Source organism: Microplitis demolitor, chromosome 8 (assembly GCF_026212275.2).
Source record: "Microplitis demolitor isolate Queensland-Clemson2020A chromosome 8, iyMicDemo2.1a, whole genome shotgun sequence".
Taxonomy (NCBI): Eukaryota; Metazoa; Arthropoda; class Insecta; order Hymenoptera; family Braconidae; genus Microplitis; species Microplitis demolitor.
In genome coordinates this window covers 14,995,113-15,018,722 of record NC_068552.1, presented here as the reverse complement: position 1 = coordinate 15,018,722, position 23,610 = coordinate 14,995,113, and the positions used below count along the sequence as shown (strand labels likewise).

General features: G+C 31.7%; 2 protein-coding genes across 5 annotated transcripts in view; both read right to left on the bottom strand.

The window, feature by feature from the left end:
- Positions 1–23,610, bottom strand: part of LOC103580376 (nephrin) — a 147,361-nt gene that overhangs the window by 99,534 nt on the left and 24,217 nt on the right. For all 4 annotated transcript variants that reach the window (XM_014443909.2, XM_014443908.2, XM_014443910.2 and 1 more), the window contains exon 3: positions 18,868–18,906. In XM_014443909.2, coding sequence (XP_014299395.1) covers positions 18,868–18,906 — 39 coding nt within the window. The remainder of the gene's footprint in view (positions 1–18,867; positions 18,907–23,610) is intronic.
- LOC128668394 (uncharacterized) lies at positions 1,763–4,585 on the bottom strand. Its single transcript, XM_053741283.1, has 2 exons — positions 4,097–4,585; positions 1,763–3,683 (listed from the first exon to the last, which is right to left on the bottom strand). Exons 1-2 carry the CDS (start codon positions 4,293–4,295, stop codon positions 1,903–1,905), a joined length of 1,980 nt encoding a protein of 659 aa, XP_053597258.1. The 5' UTR covers positions 4,296–4,585; the 3' UTR covers positions 1,763–1,902.

Below are 23,610 nucleotides of genomic sequence, written 5' to 3'. Positions count from 1 at the left end.
CACTTTGGTAACTCGGGAAATGACAAAACGAGAGAAGTTGCATAAGCGTACACTATGCAGAGTATCTTGGTTTATTTTTTCTCATTTAACCGGATGATACTGCACTTTAAAAAGAACAGGTGTTCTCATCTAGCATCGCAGTTTCTGATGCAATAATCATCAACATTTTCTTACGAATTAACAAACTGAACCAACTACCGTGGACTCATTTTTAATTCAAAATTAAGAAGCTAAAATCATGATTTCGATCGAATTTCTTTTTAGCAGAAAAATTGTTCAGTGAGTCCTGATTTTGTAAAAAATTTCTATAGAATGTCTATGGAGTTGGCGAGTACCTGTCGAATTTGAGTTGTTTCATGAAATCAAGGTGCTAAACTACTCGAAAATTAGAGAATTTCTCGGGGACTGAACAAGTGGATGATAGTTCGAAACCGAATGTTAACAAGTAAAGAGGACTCTTTTAAGGTGTGAAGGTGAAGTTGCGTTTTCTCATATTGTCTTGATACAACCTGTCTAGGACAGGGAACTAGTGCCACAAAGGGCTTCTCCACACCCATTTGGCCCCTTTATTTCCTGAGATGGTAGAAGTATATGGCCCACAGAGGTATGGACTCGTGGTGGCTGTGGTTAGCAACAAGGAGTTTCTATTATACCTCCGGTTAACGTCCACCCTTAGTCACTTGATTATATTTTTCGATTAAGGGTATCGTCTGGGTAGAAGATAGAATCTACGCAGCGTGTGTATACCCGAAAGGACGAAGAAACGGTCTCCTGTAAAACGAAAGTGGACTTCGGTCCCGTCACGATCGATTTTTTCCTTAGCAGAAGTCAGTGAGTCCCGATTTTCCATAGAATTTCTATAGATTTTCTAAAGAACTTTTTTAGACTATTAAGAGTATCTTCATTATTTTTTTTTCTCATTTCTCGAGATGATACTGCACTTTTAAGTGAACGGAAGTCCTCATCTAGCATCGCACTTTCTTCTAACGCAATAATCATCACCATTTTCTTACGAATTAACAAAGTGACTCAACTACAGTGGATTATTTTTTAAATAAAAATTAAGGAGACAAGCCAGAAGTTCCAGTGTTTCAAAAAAATTAAATTATATAGGGGAGGCCGGGGCACGACGGCCCACCCGGGGCACAGCGGCCCACTCCAAAAATTTTGTCAAAAAATAAATTTAATTTTTTTTAGTTAAGTAGCGAAATCCGGGGCAAAATGGACCATCAAAAAACTTTTTCCATAAAACATTGTTGATAAAAATTTTTTTTTCAAAAATATATTGATAAAATTTTTTTTTTTTTTAATTTTATGATAAAAATGATTTGATAAGAATTTTTTTCAAAAAAATTAAAATTTGTCAAACCACAATCAAGTAATTTCTAATCTAAAATATAACAAAAACTTTTGGGATTAAAAATTATACAGCAACTTAAAAAATAAGAATATTTTGTATTAATCAACAAATTTTAAATTATTTTAAGAATAATTATAACAAATAACAATTTTTATAATTGATAAATTTTTAAACACTTAGCTTCCTAAAAATATTTAAACAATTAAATAAAAAAATTCAATTAATTATTTTGAGAATAGTTATAACAAATAACAATTTTTATAATTAATAAATCTTTAAATACTTAGCTTCCTAAAAATATTCAAACAATTAAATAAAAAAATTCAATTAATTATTTTGAGAATAGTTATAACAAATAACAATTTTTATAATTAATAAATCTTTAAATACTTGGCTTCCTAAAAATATTTAAACAATTAAATAAAAAAAATACAATTAATTATTTTAAGAGTAATTATAACAAAGAACAATTTTTATAATTGATAAATCTTTAAACACTTAGCTTTCTAAAAATATTTAAACAATTAAATAAAAAAATACAATTAATTATTTTCACAGTAATCACAGGTATATTCATCTGAAAAATCTTCCTCAATACTTGCACAGGAATCGTGAGACCACATTTTGCAGTTATTGCACTGAATCCATGATTCCTTTGATTCAGAATAGAGTCCATTACAATACAGGCAATGGCAATCACTGTCTTCTTTTTGAGAACTTTTTTTTTTTTTAATTTTTGGAGCTTTGTTTTTATTAGTGACTTTTTCTGCTATTATATTTTTTATTTTTTGATTATTTTTTTTTTCTTCCAACTCATCACGGTATTGTTTACTGGTTAAAATCCTCGTCACACCTCGACGTCGTTTTTTTGGCGGGGAGTCTCTTGATGGCAATGGCTTGATGTCGTAAGGTGTTACATAAAACTTCGATGTGTTTTGTCTCATCGTTGCTTTGGATGATGCAGCAGTTTTAGTGATATTTTCAGTAAGAGATTTTTCCATCTCTTCATCGGAGCTTTCGTCAATAATTTGTGGTCTAAAGTACCTAGATGGGGGCCTCAACGATGGTTTACCAGTGGAGGTGGAGGCAATTGGAATAATTACTGGCTCTTCAAGTTGTTGTTGCAGTTCAGGTTTTTCTGGCTCTTGCTGTCTAAGCTCTTGTTGCTCAAGTTGCTGCTGTTCAGGTTGTTGCTCGGGTTCAGGTCCTTCAATAAAATCTGTCTTGCACAAATCACTCAGACTTTGGGTCAGATTTTCTAGTGATTGTTCTTCAGGTGGTTTGTTGCTATTGGTAGTGTCGGCAGGAGCAAAATCTTTTGAGTCAAAAATATCTGGATTCATTGGGTAAATTCCAGTTTTTCGGAAACCATTTATTATAGTTTCAGGCTTTGCTGCTTTATTTAATGCATTACTGAACAGCATTGGCAGAACTTCAGGCGTGACGACTCTTCCTGGGTGCTCTGATAACCATTTTTTTACTTCTTGCTCATAATAAGAAGATATTGGTTTCATTACACTGACATCCAATGGTTGTAAACGGTGAGTGCAATGAGGTGGCAAGCAAAGAATTACAACGTGATGATCACGAGCGTAGTCAATCACATCTAAATTGTTAGTGTGTGTCGTATGCCCATCCAAAATCAGCAGCACTGGATCTTCAGAAGTTGGCTTAACCTGGTCAACAAACCATTGGAACCACTGCAAGAAGAGATCATGTTGCATCCAGCCACTGGAATGACAAAGCCCCCAACTTCCTGGGATTGTATTATTCAACAAGTTGGGTTTCATACGCTTACGAGGAAAAATGAACAATGGTGGTAAAAATTGTCCTGAAGCTGAAACACAAAGCTCCATTGTCACATTTTTACCTCGCTCAGCTGACGTTAAAATTCCAACTTGTTTTTTTCCTTTCTCAACAATGATTTTCCCGTGAGTTTTTGGGACACTACTACAGCCAGTTTCATCTACGTTAAAAATACGATGAGGAAGTAGATTGTATTTTTCCATAATCTGTTTTAGTAAGTTAAAAAAATTTTGAATGACAATCCGATTGAAACCAGCTGCCCGTGCTGCTGATGTGCTTTCAGGTTTGCGTAACGATAAGGTGGGGTTACGTTTCAAAAATCCTTGCAGCCAATCTTCTCCAGCTACTCCATTTACAAATGGATGTTTAATTTGATTTTTTTCAGCGAGCTGATAAGCGAGGATTCTCACCTCGAAGCTTGATAATCCAAATAATCGACTTTCTAAATCTTTTAAATAACTGACAAGTTCGGATTCTTGCACAGGACTAAAAACTGGAGTAAACTTTCTGGGTAGCCCTACAATAAAAATTTTAGTTTATAATTATTTTCTTCGATTAAATTACACAGTAAAAAATTTTACGTTATTATTGCGTCAAAAAATTAATCCATTAAAGTTAGCAGTCGCTTGACAATTTTTTAATTTTTTTTAATAAATTAATTTACTCCAAAAAATTATTCCTAAAAAATTGGATTTTTTATTTTTTTTATTTTCTAAATGTCAATTTTCTTTTCTCATTTTTTTTTTTTTTTGACAATTTATTTGTTAAAAAAATTCTTAAAATTATAAAATATGTGCTAAATTAATTCTCATCAAAGAATTTTGTGTTAAAAATTTTTATGTTAAATATTTAGCATAAAAATTTTTTGACGCATTGATGCAAAATTTTTTACTGTGTATTAATAAAATAATTGTTTTAGATTCTCAATACCTTTCGATGATACAAACTCTATATCATTGTTTAATTTATAAAAATTGGATCGGCGTCTCAGAGTGGTTTTTGGTACTCCAAACGCTTTTGAAGCAGCAAGATATCCCATCTCTCCTTGGTTAACTGCTTCGATAGCTTTTGCCATAGCCAATTCATTCCATGACATATGAGTATTTTTTGATTTATAATTGCGCACCATTTTTTATTTTAGAAAATATGAGAAGTAAAATTAAAATTGTAAAATTTACCGCCGAACTGTAGTGAACCTCCAACACAAATATAGTCATATGATGTACAACTCCATATTTATTTTCAACATTTACAACGCCACTTAGCGACTGTTTCAAAAACTTTACCGACCGTTGATGTCATCAACCAATCGTTTGGCGGTACTTTTAAATTTACATCGTACGGAATTAAAATTTTTTCTGAGTTTCAAATAGAAAATCTTTGTAATTTAATTTTTTTCTAAACAAAGAAAGTGAAAAGGGGTGGGGGAAGTTAAAAAATAATAACTATCATTTCAAAATGTTTTTTTTTTAAATTAGAATAAATGAATAATATTAAAAAAGAAAAAAATTTTTGGTAATATTTTTTTTTTTTAATTATTCTCCAGAAGTGGGCCGTTGTGCCCCAGAAAAAAAAAATTTTTTTTTTGTGGGTTTTGACCAAATTATCATATATTCCCTCAAGATAAGGCACAAGAAAATTTTTTAGATGATCAATAGTAGCTAGAAATAATAACTCGCTTAAGTGGGCCGCTATGCCCCGGTCTCCCCTAAGACTAGCTATATTTATAATTACATTCCCACTGCAATTATATCGTGAGTGGACACTTACGACAGAAGTCATTTAGACAAAAGTAAGTGAGCTTTCTGCAGGACGTTAAAATACGGAAAATTGTCTCTTTAACATTCGAAGATAATATCACTGAAGAAAGTCTCAATTATCTCTTTTAAATCCGACAAATGTAAAAGACAGATAAGATTTAAAAAGAAAGCATTAAAATTTCTGTTCCTTGTTCTAAAAGATGTCTATTACCGTACAATTTTACGTTTTTTTCCGTCTTTTTATGCAATTACTAAAATTCTCACGATCTTACCAAGACATTTATTTAAACTGATTTTACAAAGTGGCAATCGTATCTATATCTACCTAATAACTTATAATAAAATCGTCATACTAGTTTTGTTAATTAGAAAATCTTTCGATAATCTTATCGTGGAAAAGGTGTGCAAGTAAAATGTTGAAACTCAGTACAGGTGAAAAAAATTAACGAAAGGTAAAATAAAAAAAATAAATATTTGAACTATAAGCAGAAAGAACACGGAAAAAATGTTGTTGAGCTAAGAATAAACAACAAGTATTAGGGTTTCTTGGTTCCCAGTCCCTAAATGGGAGGATTCATAAACCTGAGGACGGGTAGTTGTCGTCGACGCGTGCTCTGCATGTAATGTCACCCACTGTATGCGGTGTACCGCTAGGCCAGGAATGTACGGACAAGTTCGGCAACACTTAAAAGCTTTCTTTAAAAGCATAGAGAGAATTTTCAGACAAGAATAAAAGACGACGGAGAAAAAAAAATAAATAAAGTAAAATAAAAAGCTGGAGGTAGGATATATCTGACGAAGCGCCGTCGGATCAGCCAGATAAAAAAGTGGTCTTCCGTTTGCGCCCTCTATCAGCCCGATCCCTACCTCTTTTCATTTATTCTCTCTTTTTATATCCATGTATATAGATGTACATAGAGGTCTTTGTTTCCTACCACCAGAATACTGGTCCATCTATCTCTTTCACTCAGTCCCGACTCTCGTTCCCTCAGATACCGGCCCCGGCACTTGGTTTTATTCCACTCGGGTTCCAGCTAACACGGAACGAAAGCTGCCAGATTAAAAGTGGGTATTCTTTCAAACAACTCTAGCTTCGCGTATACACATCACCGAGCACGACTTACGTCGTTTCTTTATTTATTTTTTTTATTTTTCTCACTTCCTTTACTCTTCAACTGTTAGGCTTGAGAATAGGAGTTGCACACATCCAATCTTTTAGTTTCTTCCTTACGCTTCCTTTCAACCGTCTTTGACGCCTAACAATTTGTCGAGACAAGTCAATCACTCGTGCAATTGTCACCTTATTTTTTTTTTTCAATCATATTGAATTGTACGTTTACTGTTTTCAACAATCAGTTATAAATTGCGGTCTCGTTTTTTATTTAAGCGGTGATTTTAAAAAGTGTTGAGTCTTAATCGAGGACTCAAGTAGTTTTGGACTTGACCACCCATGTTATATGTTATATATTACATTGACAAACTTTTCAAATTAATAGGATTATAGAAACGGTCACTTCGCGGTGAGTAGTATTCCATAACCAACACACTAGATTTGCAATCTAAATCCTGTGGCTTTCACTACTATTCTAACCTACCCACCTATCACATCATAAGGTAATTAATCAACATTTAGTTAATTAACTGTCAAGTTAATTATTATTATTAAGAGGAAGATAAACTCACACTACAGTGGGATAAAAAAATTCACTCAATTTCTAATTTTAAACTCCTGAGTCAAAATCTAAGGCATTAAACCTAAATGAGTATTCAAAATCTACATTAGACTTTTAGAACATGATAATTGTAAAAGCTTGAAATGAATCAACTTAGACTTACAAAGGTATGAATTAGACCTGCAATGGCTACATCGTGAAACGAACGCAGAATTTTTCGAACCGACTCTCTGTTGTCCCAAACTGCTTCTAGGTCTTATTCCACCTAAGTGTCATTAATCTACTGATAAAATCGTTGGATCACTTGCAGCAATTTATTATTAGCCTTAGAATTTTTTAAATTGACCCCATTTTACACGGAAAGATTAGAACCCGACTGGTTACTGTTCTGCACCCGACTCAATACGGTGCTGGACGAAATTGATCAATTGTGGTGCTTCACCACACTGATTATTGTGCGAAACCTAACTAAGTCGTGTGCGCATTTCACTCAGCCAGGTTTCGCACAGTAACCAGTGTGCTGCTGCACCACAATCAAGCATTTTCTTCCAATACCGTATTGACTCGGGTACAGAACAGTAACCAGTCGGGTTCCAATCATTCCGTGCAGTTCCAGGCTGTCTGTGCGCATTATGTTTTTCTACACTGTGAAAAATTTCTATTAAATTTTACTATGGGTGCATTGTAACCCCAGACTATAAGAAAGCTGGTACAAAATTTACAAGTGTCCCATCGTAAATTTATGCGCATAGGTCCCAATCGTGTTGTCTGCGCATACCGTTTACTATGGGACACTTGTAAATTTTGTACCAGTTTTCTTATGGTCCGGTGTTACAATGCCCCCATAGTAAAATTTGTTGGAAATTTTTCACAGTGTAGGTTTAATTCATGCCTCCATAAGTCTAAATAGGTTGAATTCAAGCCTTTATAAGTCTGTTGATTAATTTCAAGTTCTTACAATGAATATGTCTTAAAAAATCTAATGTAGGTTCTCAATGCCCATTTAGAATCAAAGTATGCCTTAAAGTCTGACTCAGGGCTGCTTAAAAATGATTTAAAAATCAATAAATTTAAATTTGTAATCTAATCATTTTGAAAGAAAAAAAAAGTAATGCATGAAATTTTTCAAAGTAGTCCATATTACCCGAGTTCCATTTATAACTGACTCTAAGTAATTGGCTATCTTAATAATATCAATTACTTAATGGCAATATATCATTGACAACCGATTTATTTATTTAGTAAAACGGCTTTTGAAAATATATCTTGACTGAAAATAAAAAAATTACCAGCTTACGTGTATCATTCGCCGAGTTATTTAAAGTACTTGGATCCTATACTTGGCATATTATTCGGATGGATTTAAGAGTAAAATAAAAATACGACGGAATGAAAAAGGAGCAGGCGAGAAGGGGTCGAGAAGGATTGCCGTGGATTTGTGGAAACTTAAATAATTCATCGTGTCTCTCGTGAGAGACACCCTTACCTACTCTATATACCGTGCACACTACTTTTCTTGCTGTTACCCCTATTTTTCTCGATCTCCCTCAAACAAACAGACATTTTTCCGTTTTTCGAGTACACTCAGTACTCGACAGTCAGCTCGGGTTCACAGGCAATAGTAGTAGCAGATCAGTAGTTGGTATATAAACTTTAAAATACCAACAGCATATGGATAGTAAGACGCGGCTTTCATTTATTTCGTCCCCGGTCGAGTGCATTTGAAACGTCGTCCGAGAATAGGTATACGTACGCGCTTGACATACTGAGATGAAACAACGGTCAGCATTTTTACAAGGGAAAAAAAATAAGAATAACAGAAATAAAACCTTTTTCGTGTATCTTGAAGAAAAAAAAAACCTAAAATAAAGTAAAGTTACAAAGACTACATACAAATACAGGAATTCGTTGTTTGCTCCGAAATATTATATTTTTATTCATATTTTTTTTATCATGAAAGAAAATTTTTCTCTCCAATAAATGTGTATATCTTTGATGCAAAATAATTGGAGCGTGACTTTGTCTTGTAAAAAAAATTCTTACTTCCTTTATGATACGCCGGATGAAATAAAATATAATGCAGGGGTAAAGAGGTGATACGAGAGTAACCAATTCATAAGAGAGTTGAGTGGCAAAGGAAAGTAAAAGAGCTAGACATTCGCTGGTTCGCGACGAAGGGATATAATGGAAAAGATACCGGAGCGTCGTAAAGAGAATAAGAAAAAGACTAAAAGAAAAAATAACGCGTGGAGGATGACGACGAGGACGAGCACTGGTAGTGACACCCACGAGGGCTTTCCTATACAAATGTTGCTTTAAAAATAATTGTACTTCGAGCCGAATTGCTCATGGGCTTTCGGTAATTTTAATACTCTCTTATAAAACGCTACTCTTATACCCCAGGGGTTGTATTATATACATAATGTGAAAAGGGAAGTACTGAAAAATATAATCCGCTTATACTTTTATCACATTTGCACGCGAGATATTGAAATTATTAAAATTCAAATTTAATTTACTTTTTAAAAATTATAATTTATAATTTTGCTTTGTAAGACACAATAATTCTCATTAATCCCATGATATTATTTCTTTCGGAGCCTGATCCCCCCTCCCTCCTCTTCTTTTACCTCCGAAAATTTTTAGGAAAAATAATAGAAAAAATAAAAATAATTGTTACTATTGAATTTAGTGAACTGAATTTATTTTAAAAGTTATTGTGAGAGTAATGCAGTGATTACACAACATTGATGGATTTTGAAGTACAATTGACATTCATAGATAGAAATGAATAGACTAATGTCCATCCAATCCATACCCTTTGATAGAAATCATGCAAACGGCACAACAATGACGACAGAAATCCATTGAAATGATCATACAAATCTATGACAGTTTTCGATGCAAAGACAAACCGCAAAACGATTCACTGAATCCAAAGAGAATGCAGTGCATGTAAGAACGACAAAAACCCAATATCCGAGAATACATACGTTAAATATTTTCTGTTTTGTAAATTCTTTAGGTACCCAGATTCTTTTTTTAAAACAATAACATCGCGGAACATTTGGCCTACAAAAGATAAATAAAAAAGAAATCTTATTTTCTCGAGTCTGACTGTCCATAGAAGTTGAAACGCAAATGTTTATCTAAAAAAAAAGGATATATACATTTCAACTTTGCTGTGTATATTTCCATTTAATACACCGACTACTGAAGATAAAAATAAATTGACGATGACTTTGATCTGACAAGTAGTTTAGTTTTTATTGTTATTTTATATGAGAAAGTAAATGATGAATTATGCTCGAGTAAATAAATAATTGGAATATAAAAACCAGGCAAGTTAATTTGCAATTTTAATTTTTTTTTTTTTTTTTTTTTTTTATGACTTATTTGCACGCGAAGAATTATAATTTCTGAGGAAAAATAAAATAAGATCGAAAGCGGTTTAAAAGAATCTGATTGCGAAAAAAGATGCCGACACATGGTTTTTTTTATATTGTAGTTTTTTTTGTTAAAAGGTATACAGAAAAACGAGCTGATGGAGCAAAAAATAGGAAAATGAAATCGCTGGATGTTATTTCCGGTGATTGCCGATGAGCCCGAATAGTGAGCTGGGAAATATGCAAATTTGAACTAGTAATTAGTGAGAGAACTAGAGAGAGGGAAACAATATTAGAAAAATGTATGAGTGTGATTGTAAAAAAAAAAAAAAATAAAAGAAATAAATACGTGTGATGACCGCGTGAGTGCGTTATCGTATAGCGCCTCGAGAGACATTTTGGCAAATTGATTCAGCTCGGTATTTTCGAATGCGCTCGCAATGCGATCGTTCAGACGTTATCTGCAAAAGTTACGATGCAAATGCAAATTCAGTCGAGTGTTATCTAGAGATCTGTATAAATATATATATATATATGTATATCTATATAGTGTATATTCTATCGATCGTTTGATAGGTAAACGTAACCAATACTATATCCTGAATATCGGAGCATGAGGGTACGAGAAATAGAGACGGAAATATAAAAATAGACAGAGATAAAAGTTATTTGGCTATAATACAATATAATGCTAGATGACCTAGACGTTTTAATGAATCAGCTTATCGAGATTATTAATAGCCAATAATCAATTATAAGAGCATACTTGTGGTATTTATGAGCAACCCAGAATACTGCTGGTGTTGATGCTGATTCGCGAAATATTTCATAGCCAAATGTAGTGTCAATATGTCACCAGGCTTTCCATTAAAAGCATCATTAGCATTTACTCCATACCTGTTTATTCTCGTGTTACTTGTTATATAAAATTACTTCATTACCATTGTTATAATTTATTTTTTTTTTTTTTTTGAAACTAAAGTAGAGGCATCGAATAATTTTTTGAATATCATGCGCAACAAAAAAGTTTTAATATTGTATTTTACTTCAGCATTTAGCTAAATCATAATAGAAGCAAAAAATACAAGCACATCTCATTAAAAAATAATTATTTCCCTTCTATAATGTGCACATAGTCAACAAAGCCATTCAGCAAATAGCCCTTTTCCTCGCGGGTGTGTTTGCGTAAGCAGTTCATGCTAAATAACGTTCAGACTTTTTATTTATTGTTCTTATTATTATTATATTTTTTTTATCATTTTTTTGTTAGGGCAGTAGCAGCAGTAATGAGTTTTGCGTATTATTTACATAAGAAAAAAATTATCATGACATATTAACCGAAGACCAAGTTTTGATAAGTTTTCAAGAATTATCGACATCGGAAAAAATATTAATTAAAAAATTTTCAATAGAGTGTATAATGGGTTATAGATGGTCGAGATAATTAAATTTATGGCAAAAAAAAGAAAAAATAAGAAACTTTTTCTATGACTAAATAATTACAAAATGTAATCACAGACTTTTTTTTTTAAATTATTAGCTATGGAACCTCGTAAAAACGTAATTGCTCTTAAATTTCAATTAATACCCTTTCATGGGATATTTTGTGAATTGCAGTTTTATTTCCGGCTTTTTCCGAGCAAAAACCCATTGGCAGTAACGCAGCTACTCCATTATTCTTATCGCGAAGTCATATTTTATGCTACTATTCACATAAATAATACATTGTCTCAGTCAACTTTTTTTGTTGCACATAATGATGATGTAGTATGTCCACACACATACATATGTACATTTATTATTGCCATTGTACCGCGTTTTCGGCATCTCTGAACATATTTGCACTGCTGCCAACTCTTTGCTATTGTTTTCAGCTATTTTATACTCTATAATTGACCTCAATCTTATATTTCCCGTAATAGTTTTTCCATTGCATTTTTTTTTTTTTTTCGTAAAAACTTTTTGTGAAGATAAAAAAAAAACAATTTATTCTTTCATTGGCTTAAAATTATTTATTGATTAATTAATTATCAGTATTTTAATTTTTAAAAAAATGTAGGAAAATAATTGAAAGAAAATGAAATTATTTTTCCATTGACAATAAATAAATTGCTAAAAAATGTACCGATAAAATACAGAGTATTGGAAAATGGGTAGGCCCAATCGCGTTAATCAAAAATGATGCGACGCACGCGTCATTTTCAATCGTAGTCCACACTCTCGAAAATAAAAAACGGACGCAAGCCTGTCAATAAATTTTGTGCGATTGTCGAGTGAAATGGTTCGGCAGAGTTGTAAAAAGGTGATTTATTTACATTGCTAGATAATTGATTTACTATGGTAACGTGGTCTGCCTGTTCTATTCTCTCTATTTCCTCGATTACACTGAAAGTTCAATTCTCGTGTCCGTCCTCTCTCTTTTACTCGTATACCATTACCACTATCTCCCAAGTACTAGTTTCACCCTTGTTCCGGAATAAAGTCTTTGATGAGACAGTCTTCCGGTATATCTAGTCAGATATTTTTATTATTATTATTATTTTTACTACAAATTCCGCATGAAATAATAAAACAGATCCAAACCATCCGGTATGTATGTCCAATATTCATAAATAAAAATTCGTTATCGCACTCTCTACTACGTGTATTTGATCTCTACGCAGTATACATCTATTCGATCAAATATTTTACGAGAAAACAAATATACCAACTCCGTGATAGCATTTTATCAAAAGCTTTTTTCTGAAAATTAATACGCCCCGCGTTATTTGAGTCATTCATTTTTTACGACTGGAAAAAATTAAAAGCAGATCGAAATAATACACGAATATACCTCTTTCTAGTGTTTCAAATGAAATAAAGTCTCTGAAAAAATTTTTTTTATTAAAAAATTACTAAAAGCTTTTAACAGAAAATATTCATAAAATTATATTTTTACAAATAATTGTTATTATCAATTACAAATGTATACTTGTAATACTAGCCGAAGTTAAAAATTTAATTTCCGTAACTACACAAGTTTGTAGACTGAAAATCGATCCAGAAGAAACGTCACAACAACTTACGGACAATGGTACAAATGTACGGAGTAAATACTTTTCCAATCGAACTCAATCTAACAGACAGTTATATACAAAGAACATGGACATATGGTCACATGGTTACCTGGGGATCCCACCTAAAAGTAAAAGAAAAAAATAAAGAAAGACGTAACCACTTGTCTACAAGTACAATCGATCGTCTACACCATAAGGTAAATAGAAACTGTCGAGTTTCCTTTGTGAATTTCCACTGACCACGTAAATGCCGGTTTCAGATGTGCAAAACTTTTACCTCTGGCCCTTTACCACTCAATCTTTCCCATCTATTTATTTAGTAACCAATCTCGCTTCTATTTTTACGCGAGAATAATATTAAAAAAGTATTTATGAAAATAATGAAACAAAAAGTTTTATTAATAATAAATTTATATTGACAAAGAACAAGAGCTGCTGTTGCTATGGTAAAAAAATAACAGTCGATATCTGTTTTTATTAATTTCAATTGCATAATCGCACAGCAGACTAAACTCTTTGTTGAATATTTTACAATATTTTTTAAATTTATTTAAAATATTCAATTAATTATGACGATAAAACTTTATTTATTTTGTATAGATATTATTTTCTCTATGTAGATTCTAGTTCGTGTAGCAGCAAAACGTAAATATTATGATGGAAAATATTCTCGTATCATTCAGATGCCATTCATGTTTTTTGATAAAAAAATAACTAAAAAAGATGAAAACATTTATGAACAAGGTGAATATTCAAAAATAGCGACCCATCTACTCTAGCTTGTAAAAACTTTAGTGATAGCTAAAGGTCTGATTTATTTTTTCTGTAAACTTTTGACTCGAATTGAATAATGGAAAAAACAACGAAAATTATATTGAATTCTGAGGATTCTCCGAATTTTCAATTTCAAAAACAATCTACCGAGGTTACAAATTCATGTTGCAACAAAATAGATGATTGGAAAACAAAAAAAGTAGTAAATAATCTAATAGGATCCTCAGAAAAATATTTTTTTGTCATACTTGCTTAGAAAGTTCAATTTTCGAACACTGGGTGGCGTTCGCAAAGATGATGTTTCAGACGATTCAGAACAAGGTGTCAAATCTACACTTTTTCGTAAATTCGCGCCACAAACTTTAGACTTATATCGCAACATCGAGATTGTGGATGACGACACTTTGCAGCCATATGACATAAATATTTATTGTAGGTTAACTTCTGCATACTTCTTATGCACTTGTCTTATTGAGGTTAACATGAAATTGCAGTGCTACAGGTTTAGTTTCATCATTAATTGTATTATCCCTGTTTAAAAATATTGATTGAAAATAATTAAAAATTATGAAATTCGAATTTTTTTTAATAATTTCATTTCTTTTGTTAGTATATATACACGGAGAAAAAATTATAGTAACTGTTCCTAGTACGTTTATGAAATATCATCCCATACCGTGATGGTAATGATTACTTGGGATTATGGGATATAGACCCATACTTTCTGGGAGCGTTTCTATAAGTATGGGAACAATTCCTATCATTATGGTAACAGTTTCCATGTGAAAGAATCATGGTAATGATTACCATACTCATAAGAATAGTTCCCATAAGCAAATAGGAACCAATCCTATAACCACATTGTAACGGGTCCTATAATATAATGGTAACCATTCCTATAATATTATGGTAACTATTCCAATAATATTATGGTAACGATTACCATAATATTATAGTAACCATTACTATAGTTCCATAGGAACTATTCCGATACCATATGGGAATTATACCCATAATTATAGGAATGATTACCATAATATATATGGGTGCCGTTCCTATAATCAACATTTCAAAAAAACCAGTTACCATGCAGTATGGGAACCATTCCCATAATATATTGTAACTGTTACCATAATTTTCTCTCCGTGTAGATATACAGCATGTATGGAGTGACCACTTCTCAATTCTTTTCAATCAGAATTTTTAACCAGAGTATTAAATCTATTTTCATTAATTTTAATAATTATAATAACGAAATTAATGTAAAAACAATGAAACATTTAAAAGAGAAAGGACCGTGGGTAGGAAAATGGCAGGTTTTCAAGCTTGAAATTGCAGTTTCAAAGTTACTATTACGGTAGTGAGCTCATAATAATTTTAAAGTTTCGCGTAGTTAAACTATTCAAAAATTAAATCCCCAAATTACAGGTTTTAATTTATGTATCCGTAAGTGGCTTATAGTATTTAATTATTATCTAGAAATAATTTTCCATTCCTGTTGAAATAAATTTTACGAGTATTGTAAAAAAAAAAAAAAAAAAAAAAAAATATTGAAAATGATCAATATCTGTTGGTTAAAGATGATTTAAGAGTTTCTAATAATGCTGTTGAGTTGCAAGTTGAATTTTTATAAGAAACGATAAATGAGAGGAAAAGCAATGGAATGGCAAGTAAAGTTACTGTCCCTAGTTGCGCATTCCCGCAGCACTTTTCCACAATTGTTCCCTTCTAAGTCTTGTTTTTTTTTTATTTTTTTTCCTATTTTATTCTTTTCGCTTCTTTACCTTTTTATTTTTATTTTCACAAGAGCGTTCAATTTTATGATGCTATTTCCTACCTTTCGTTCTCATTTCCGGGGCTGGATAATGCAAAGAAGGAGAAAGAAAGTTAAGCAAAAGAATACTGCCGTTTTTTTTTATTTTTTTTAACACAGATTTTATAAGGCTTCGTAAAGATAATCCCTCCTAGATCTTCAATGTAACAGTTTAAATGTTTATGCTGATTCAAAGTTAACTTTAACCTCTGAATGCACGCGCGAATCGAAATAGATTAAGAAATCGAATATTCAATTTGTTTACAAATGTATCTCAATCTAATATATATACATGGGTGTATATTATTTATATAGAGCAAAGAAGATAGAAAATAAAAAGAGAATGAGTGGCAAGTAAACTGAATGAGTTTATTGCAAAAGCTTTCGACGACTCGCTAAACTCTAGCATATTTGCAACAGATACCAAAGCGATCGCAAGTTCGTATCATAAATGAAATCACGTATTTGCCTGTGAAGCACGAAAACAGCTTTTGAGCGCTACGATGTTGAGTTAGTTCTCGAGGGTCAATGCAGACTAACAGCAGACTACCCGAATCCATTGATATATATCTACGATTGCATGGAAATTGCTTGATAGAAATTCGAATTTATACTATACCATCAAAAGTTAATTACTATTTGAATTTTAAATTACTTAATAAAATATCAAATGATTAAAACTTTTTATCTGAATTTAAATCGAGATAAATCTTTTTTTAAAAATTTATCTTTATTACACTAAATATTAAATTTTATTTTAATGTGCACAAGTACCTTTGAACTTTTCGAAATTAAAATTAATTAAAACTTAGAAAACTGAAATGTTCCTATATATATATACATAGGATTCGAATCCATGGCTTTAAAGTTGTCTATTGAAATTTTCAGAATTGTGGTCAATGCAAATGACCAATTAGTTAAATGTCGGCACAAGCTGACAATCAGCTCTGAGAAAATATGTTTCGAGTGAAAAGATTACTTCCAGTGATACTCTGTCAGTTAGTTATTACTATATGGATATTATATGGTCGGCCATATATTATATGTATATATACATATATAAGCACAGATGAAACTCTGGCTGACACGATTCGGACTTTAGTATAAAGTTGGGCGATACGGGTACGAAAACTCGGTTAATGCAATTTTCATCGAGAAAGTTTGATTTCGAGCATTAGGTAGATAGGGACAGCGACAGGTTAACGGACCAACGGATAGCCAGAGGGTAAGTGATGCAGTGTGTGCAAGTAGCGAGGGTCGTTGATGCTGAGTTAGTGGAAAACAGACGGATATGCAAGAGGGAATTTCGACAGGCAGCCATGGGAACGCAGGTGTTGCGCGTAAAATTTTGTTCCTCACGAGTGAATAAATCTGCTTCTAACACCCACCTAGATTTCTTTTGCTCATATATACATTTATTTGTTCTATTTTTTTTTTTTTTTACTTTTTTTTTTATTCTTTCGCTGTTTTTGTTACTCTCTACTCCTCTTTCATATACACTACCGCACTCTTTATCAATTTATCATTCAATCTTACTCTCCAAGCCAATTTTTTTAAAAAATACATTTTCTCTCAGTAAAAAGAACAAAAGGCCAAATAAAAGCTTTTTTTTTTGTTCTACTATATACAAAGTGATGAAAAGTGTATCATTAAATTTTTGTAAAAAGAAAAAAAAAATTTCACACAGTTAAATTTTAAATTTCCTTATTTTGATCCCTTTAGTTTTTATTTAAAACACGGGTAAAAATAAAAGCTAATGGAAAATTTCGCATTTTATTTTACGCCAGGTAGCTGATTGTTCATTTTAAATTTCATATTTAAAATACGTTTATGCAATAAATTTCCTATCAAATTCCCGATTCATTTTGTAGTAAAAAACTACATCATGTTTTATACAATATCAGGAAATCTAAAAAAATATAATAAAAGTCTCGGAAAAATATATGTAACATGTTCGATAAAATCTCATAGCTGATCAGTAAATTAATATTCCAACGCTCGAGGTTATTTGACGAAATTTAATATGCCATCTTATCCATTATTCTCTCCTGCATTACCAACCATTTGATAAATGCCCTTTAATTATTTCTCCATATGAATTTTAAATTATCCGAATTACATGCTATTAGAGCCCAGCATCTAAAATAAATAACCCGTTAAATATTCAAATATTTAAACGTTACTCTACCCTATTTAGATCCAATCAGGATAGTGTTGATCATCGCCGCGTTAAAAATAAGGAAACAACACTTTCATAAATTACAACATTACTCTGATAAAATTTTATGTCACGTGAGTTTTTTTTTTATAGTTATCGACACTCGCATAATATTATCGGCACTCGATCTTGTGCGTGTCGACGTCGAATTTTATGATGGAATTATATCGATATAATAAAACAGTGAGCTCACCCGCCCGGACGCTCGTCGGCGATTACAACGCAAAAAATACAAGATGACGTCATAACCTATGATAATAATTCCATGTATTATAATCCTGAATAAGAGTTAAATTTTATCGCAAAATAACAATAAATCATGATGTCGATAAAATCATATTTGAATTTATATCAACTGTTGATTGTTTATAGCATATATAAGTCATATATCCACACATTAATTTCAATAATTAATACGAGTTAATTACTTTTGGGTGCTATGGGTGCTATGCGTATTTTTAAATGATAATGATAATTATCCAATAATAATAATCTATATATAATTATCATTATTATTATTATTTGGTAATTAAGTAAAGAGTCAACACTAAATAAATTACCATAAGCATTATGTACATGAATAAATATGTACATTAAAAATAAAAATTATAAATACATAATTTAAATTCATTAAATAAATAAAAATGCAATAAAATAATTGGGTTAGGTAGCATATTGTTAATAATGTATTATTTAAAACTATATTAATGATGATAATAGTAGTATAATGTTAGTATATAATTAGTACAGAGGAAAGACGGCCAATTGTTAAATATACATGGGTTAATGGGTTTTAATTAGCTGAGTGAAGGAATTATTATTACTTTTTTTTTTAAGTTTCAGTAATAGCAAAAATAAAACGAGGTGATTAAATAAAACGTGAAAAAGGGTAAACATACAGCAAGAGTAAGAGAGTAAGAGAGAAAATAAAGAGAGACAGAGAGAGAGAGAGAGAGTGGTTATACAGAGAAAATGCTACAGACTATATCCTAATTTTTGCAAACCAAACAAACGAACCAACCTCCTCGGAAAGGCCTAGCCGAAAATGTTCGCGGGTCCCCTGTAACAAAAATATAGATAAATCATAAAAAAATCATAGATAACTAAAAGAAATAGCTAATCGTAATTTTGTTTTTATCAATAAAAAATAAATAATCATAAACTTTTTTTTTATTAAATAGTTTTCTGATTGACCAATTGAGTTGTCTGATCGGATACTGACCGTATCTACTTATTATTTAAATTACGTGTCGCGTGTGTGTTATTTAAAAATATAAAATTCCCGGTTAAACTTAAATTCATAAAATTTATGCATAAATAATAAACATAAATAATATTTATTAACTTAAATGGTAACTTAAAAAATAATAATAATCATATAAACACAATCCTAGTTGTGATTTTGTAGAGATCATCACTTAAATAAGGATTTTATTATGGAACACGTCTATTTGTCATGCCGGGAAAATTTTTTGGCATTCAAAAATAAATAAATTAAGAGAGAAAAAGAGAGAGAGAATGAGATAAATAATTCTACAGATATGATTACAATATTGTTTTTTTTTTTTTTTTGTGTACGAAATGTCGAGTTCTCACTCTCTCGACGCTTTCTCACCTCTGAGATTTGCTGGCATTACTCTCTCGTAGTTGCATGATGTAAGAAATGCAAGGACTAGGGTATTGATGATGAGCTAGTGGTAGTAATAATAGTACAGTGAGAATGAGAATGCTCGTAGTGGTGGTGGTGCATCGGCAAGAAGCCAAGGACCAAAAGTACCATCTGCGACCGGATACCGTTCTTGTCCGCAGTCTCAAGGGGTAGCCCAAGGGGTGGTAATGGAACTTGCAGAACCCGTGTGACTTGGCGAGTGCCAGCGGCTGCTTAGATAAGAGAGCAGAATAGCAGTGTAGGGTGACAAGGGAATAACGGGGGTTACAGTCAGGTATAACTCGATGATAGCGCGTGGCAACGTCGGCGTATATAGCTTTTAAAGAGTAGGAGTGTGAGGAAGAAAAAGAGGACGAGAAGGAGGTGGTACAGAAAGAGGCATAAGTAGAGAAGATGTCTCATAACACTTGGAAGCAGGTGGTACCGTCGTCTTATTGCTTCGCGAGTCGGCAAACTCGATTCCCATATCCACGAAAAGTGTTTGAGTAAAATCAGATGGATAAGAATAAAAAAAAGAGGTATACTGTTACTGTGTGCTTTTGTGTAGGTGAGGATCTGAGTGAATGTAAAGTAAGGGAGAATAGTTGTGTTAGATGAATCAAGTTTAGCACAATGGGGCCGTCTTTCCTCACGCGACCCTCTACAGCCATACGCCACTCGACCTTTGACACGCACGTGCTTTCTAGATCGGTCTGGTAACCGCTACCCTACATACTCTCATTTCTATCCCTCTGACACTTATGTGAGACTCACACTTGTCGAGTGGAGAAATAGAAATGGACCGTAGCAAAAAAGAATGGTTAGATTTAGCAAGTAGAGCTTGCTTGGCTGGTAGACTCGGGCTGGCTGGCTGGCTGGCAATGGTAAAACGATAAGAGATATCTAGCCACGAGCGAAGTGTCTTAATCTTTTTAACTTGGACAAAGTAGCTGTCGATTCTCTGTACCTTTCTCGTGTAGATTCACAGATATTGGATATGTATTTTCTATTCACTTGCCAAAATACTGACCTATTTCTTTTTTTTTTTTTTTTTTTTTTATTAACATTAGTATATGTCTATAAAAAAAATTATACATTTATTGTAATTTATCTGGTTCCCTTTTCTATGGCTTTTTAAATTTTTTTTTTTCAATTTATTTAGTCAATAAACAATATATTTTAAAATATATAAATTTAATTAAATTCTAATGATTTTTAAAAAGTTTTAGGTTTTTACGACCACCCTGATGTTGAATAAAATATTTTATCAAGACATTTGCGAAGATATTTTATTTGAAAGGTATTAATTAAAAAAGTTTTATGATGATAATTGTGGCGTGCAGTTGAAAAAAAAAAATAAAAAGAATAATAAATAAGTATATATATATATATATTATAAATATATATATTACCTGACGTAGGATTCTTTTGGGTTGTGTGTTTTGTACCCGACCAGATACACAACCGCACAGGCTCCAATCTTTCTACTCTAATCTCAGTGTCCATGTTCCTTTTATTTTATTTTTTGTTTCTAGTATTCTATTTTATTTTATTTAACTTTTTTTGTGTTTTATTTTCTCTCACTTTCAGGACTGTAGCAAACTTTTCCGATTTGGAAGCTAATGGAGATACGTCGGTAGGAAAACTGGTGGTGGCAGCGCTACAATAATGTACCAGCGAATGAGTATATATGAGCGTGAAAGGAAAAACGTTAAACAAAAACCCAATACCTTTTTCTACTTTTAAGATAATAATTTATTTATTTACACCTATATATATATTTATAGGAGGGGGGACGGGGGTACTTATGGAAATAAGATTTCGGGGTCTCAAATACGTTAAATTTTTTTTTTTTTTTTAATAATATTTAAAGTATATGTAAGTAATTTGCATAGAGAAAATTACATTCCACATAATTATTGAATGCAAAGAAGAAAAAAAAATTTTTTTATAATTTTTAACAATAAACAAAAGTCATTAATATTTTTTGACTGACACTCGATTTTTTAAAAAGTTTAACAAAAAAATTCAAAATAATGCTCAATTATATTTACAAAAGTAATTTTGGAAGATGTAAAAAAAAATTTTTAGAAAATTTTAGGGGTACCCCTTCTCCCCTCTCCTATAGATACTATTTTTTTATTTGTTCAATAATTAAACTTTTATTTGAAAACATTTTTTTACGTTGATGAACAAAAATTGATGACAAGCTGATACTGAAACGTCGATACGTCAATTGAAACTTTCGGGCTCTCAAAATCGAGGTTAATTATTTAAGGAAGAATTGAAATCTCGAGATAATTACAATCCACGGACCTGTGTGCGAGTACCCGTAAAAGACGAGGCTTCATTTCGCGCGATTAATCTTAATTTTCATAAACCCATAATCTTTAATTAAATCACTATTGATTTGCCGGTGAGCCTCACTCTACCACTTTATATCATCGGCAAGGCCTCTTAAGGCCACTAACTACTACTACACAAAATATCTCGAGGTAAAGTCCCAAAGAGCTAGATACTAAAGTGCCTCTTGTTCTTCCACTCAATATATATATATATATATAATACATATTTAGAACGAAATCAATTTTACTTCCCCAATCTAATTATTAATTTACGGTATCATAAATATTATCCCAAATACGACCGGGTGGTCAACAAAATAAGCACTTAAGGTTATATTGATATACAAGAGGTACTTTGGCGTAAAATATTATTTATGCCGACAAATCAAAATATTGATTTCATAATTTTAGTAATCGTATATATATTGAAATTATATTAATATTTACACTGCAAATGAACGGTGTTAAAAGTTATGTAGTTTGACTCCCACCATTTCAATCACCAATAATTTAATTAATTAATAAAAACACTGATTAACTGTAATGATCGAGTAAGTAAAAATATTCACAAAGTAAAATATTTTCACCAATGAAAAATATTTTAACATCGGGGAATTTTTTTAACACCGGTAAAGAATATTTACACCGCCGCCGGTGTTATTTTAAAACCGCTATCGGTGTTGAAATTTAACACCAAAAATTTTAACACCCAGACCTCTTGGACTTACCCCGGTTTTTTTTACAGTGTAATTAAATTGAACAATCGTTCATTTTTCTTATTTTTAATAAAGATTCTGTCATTTCATTTTAGAAAACACGCTACTCATAATTTTAAATTAAATTATTTGATTAACATAAAATTCATGTTAAAAAAAATGAAAAAAAAAAAAAAAAAAAATTCAATTTCTCGTTAAAATCTGAGAAAACTAGTGACAGGAGTGTGAAAATAGAGGTTATTAAAATTCCTAAAAACATACCGATTGAATCGTGAAATAGTTTAATGTCTCGTAAAATTTAACGTAGGGTGTGGAATTTAGGAATTTTCATCAGTAATACTTGAGAACAAAGTTTTCGTGAGTAATAGTCATCGGCGTAAAATTTCGAGGGTGTAATAACCGCATAAATGAAAAATAAAACAAAACAACAACAGTTGACTCATAAAATAAAGTTAATAAAGAAAATAGTAAAAAAAAAACAAAAAACCGAAACAAATAACAAAATTAAAAGTTAAGTAAATATGCCTAAGTAGAGAGAGAAATTAAGAGCGCAATACGCATGTGTGTGTAAAGACGAACAATAAAATGTCAAGTTAAGAAGGTGTTGGGTACGAGCGGCTGTAGAAACACCCCGTTATTTTGGTCCTTGCAGCCTGAGGGTATGACGCGAAATGTAAAGGGGCAGAACCATAGTCCCCTTTGCTTTCATACAATACAAACAGCTTAATTACACGACAAGCCAGAGCAGAGAGAAAGAGCTATACAGCAAGAGAGTAGTATCCAAGTGCCGGCGGCTGCAGGTCTCGAGATCGTTATGATATCACAAATGTATATGATATCCTTGTATGTGTCTGTACACATGTAAGTTTATACATACACATATATATATTCATCCTCTGTTGTTTGGTCCTTATAACCTCTCAATAATCACTGCATATATTTAACTTACATTCATACCCTCTTTGTGGGGATTTCAGATAACAATAACATTATATATTTCATTTGTATTACGTTCAATTTTTTTACAAACAGTACTTCTTATATTTTTTTAAAGA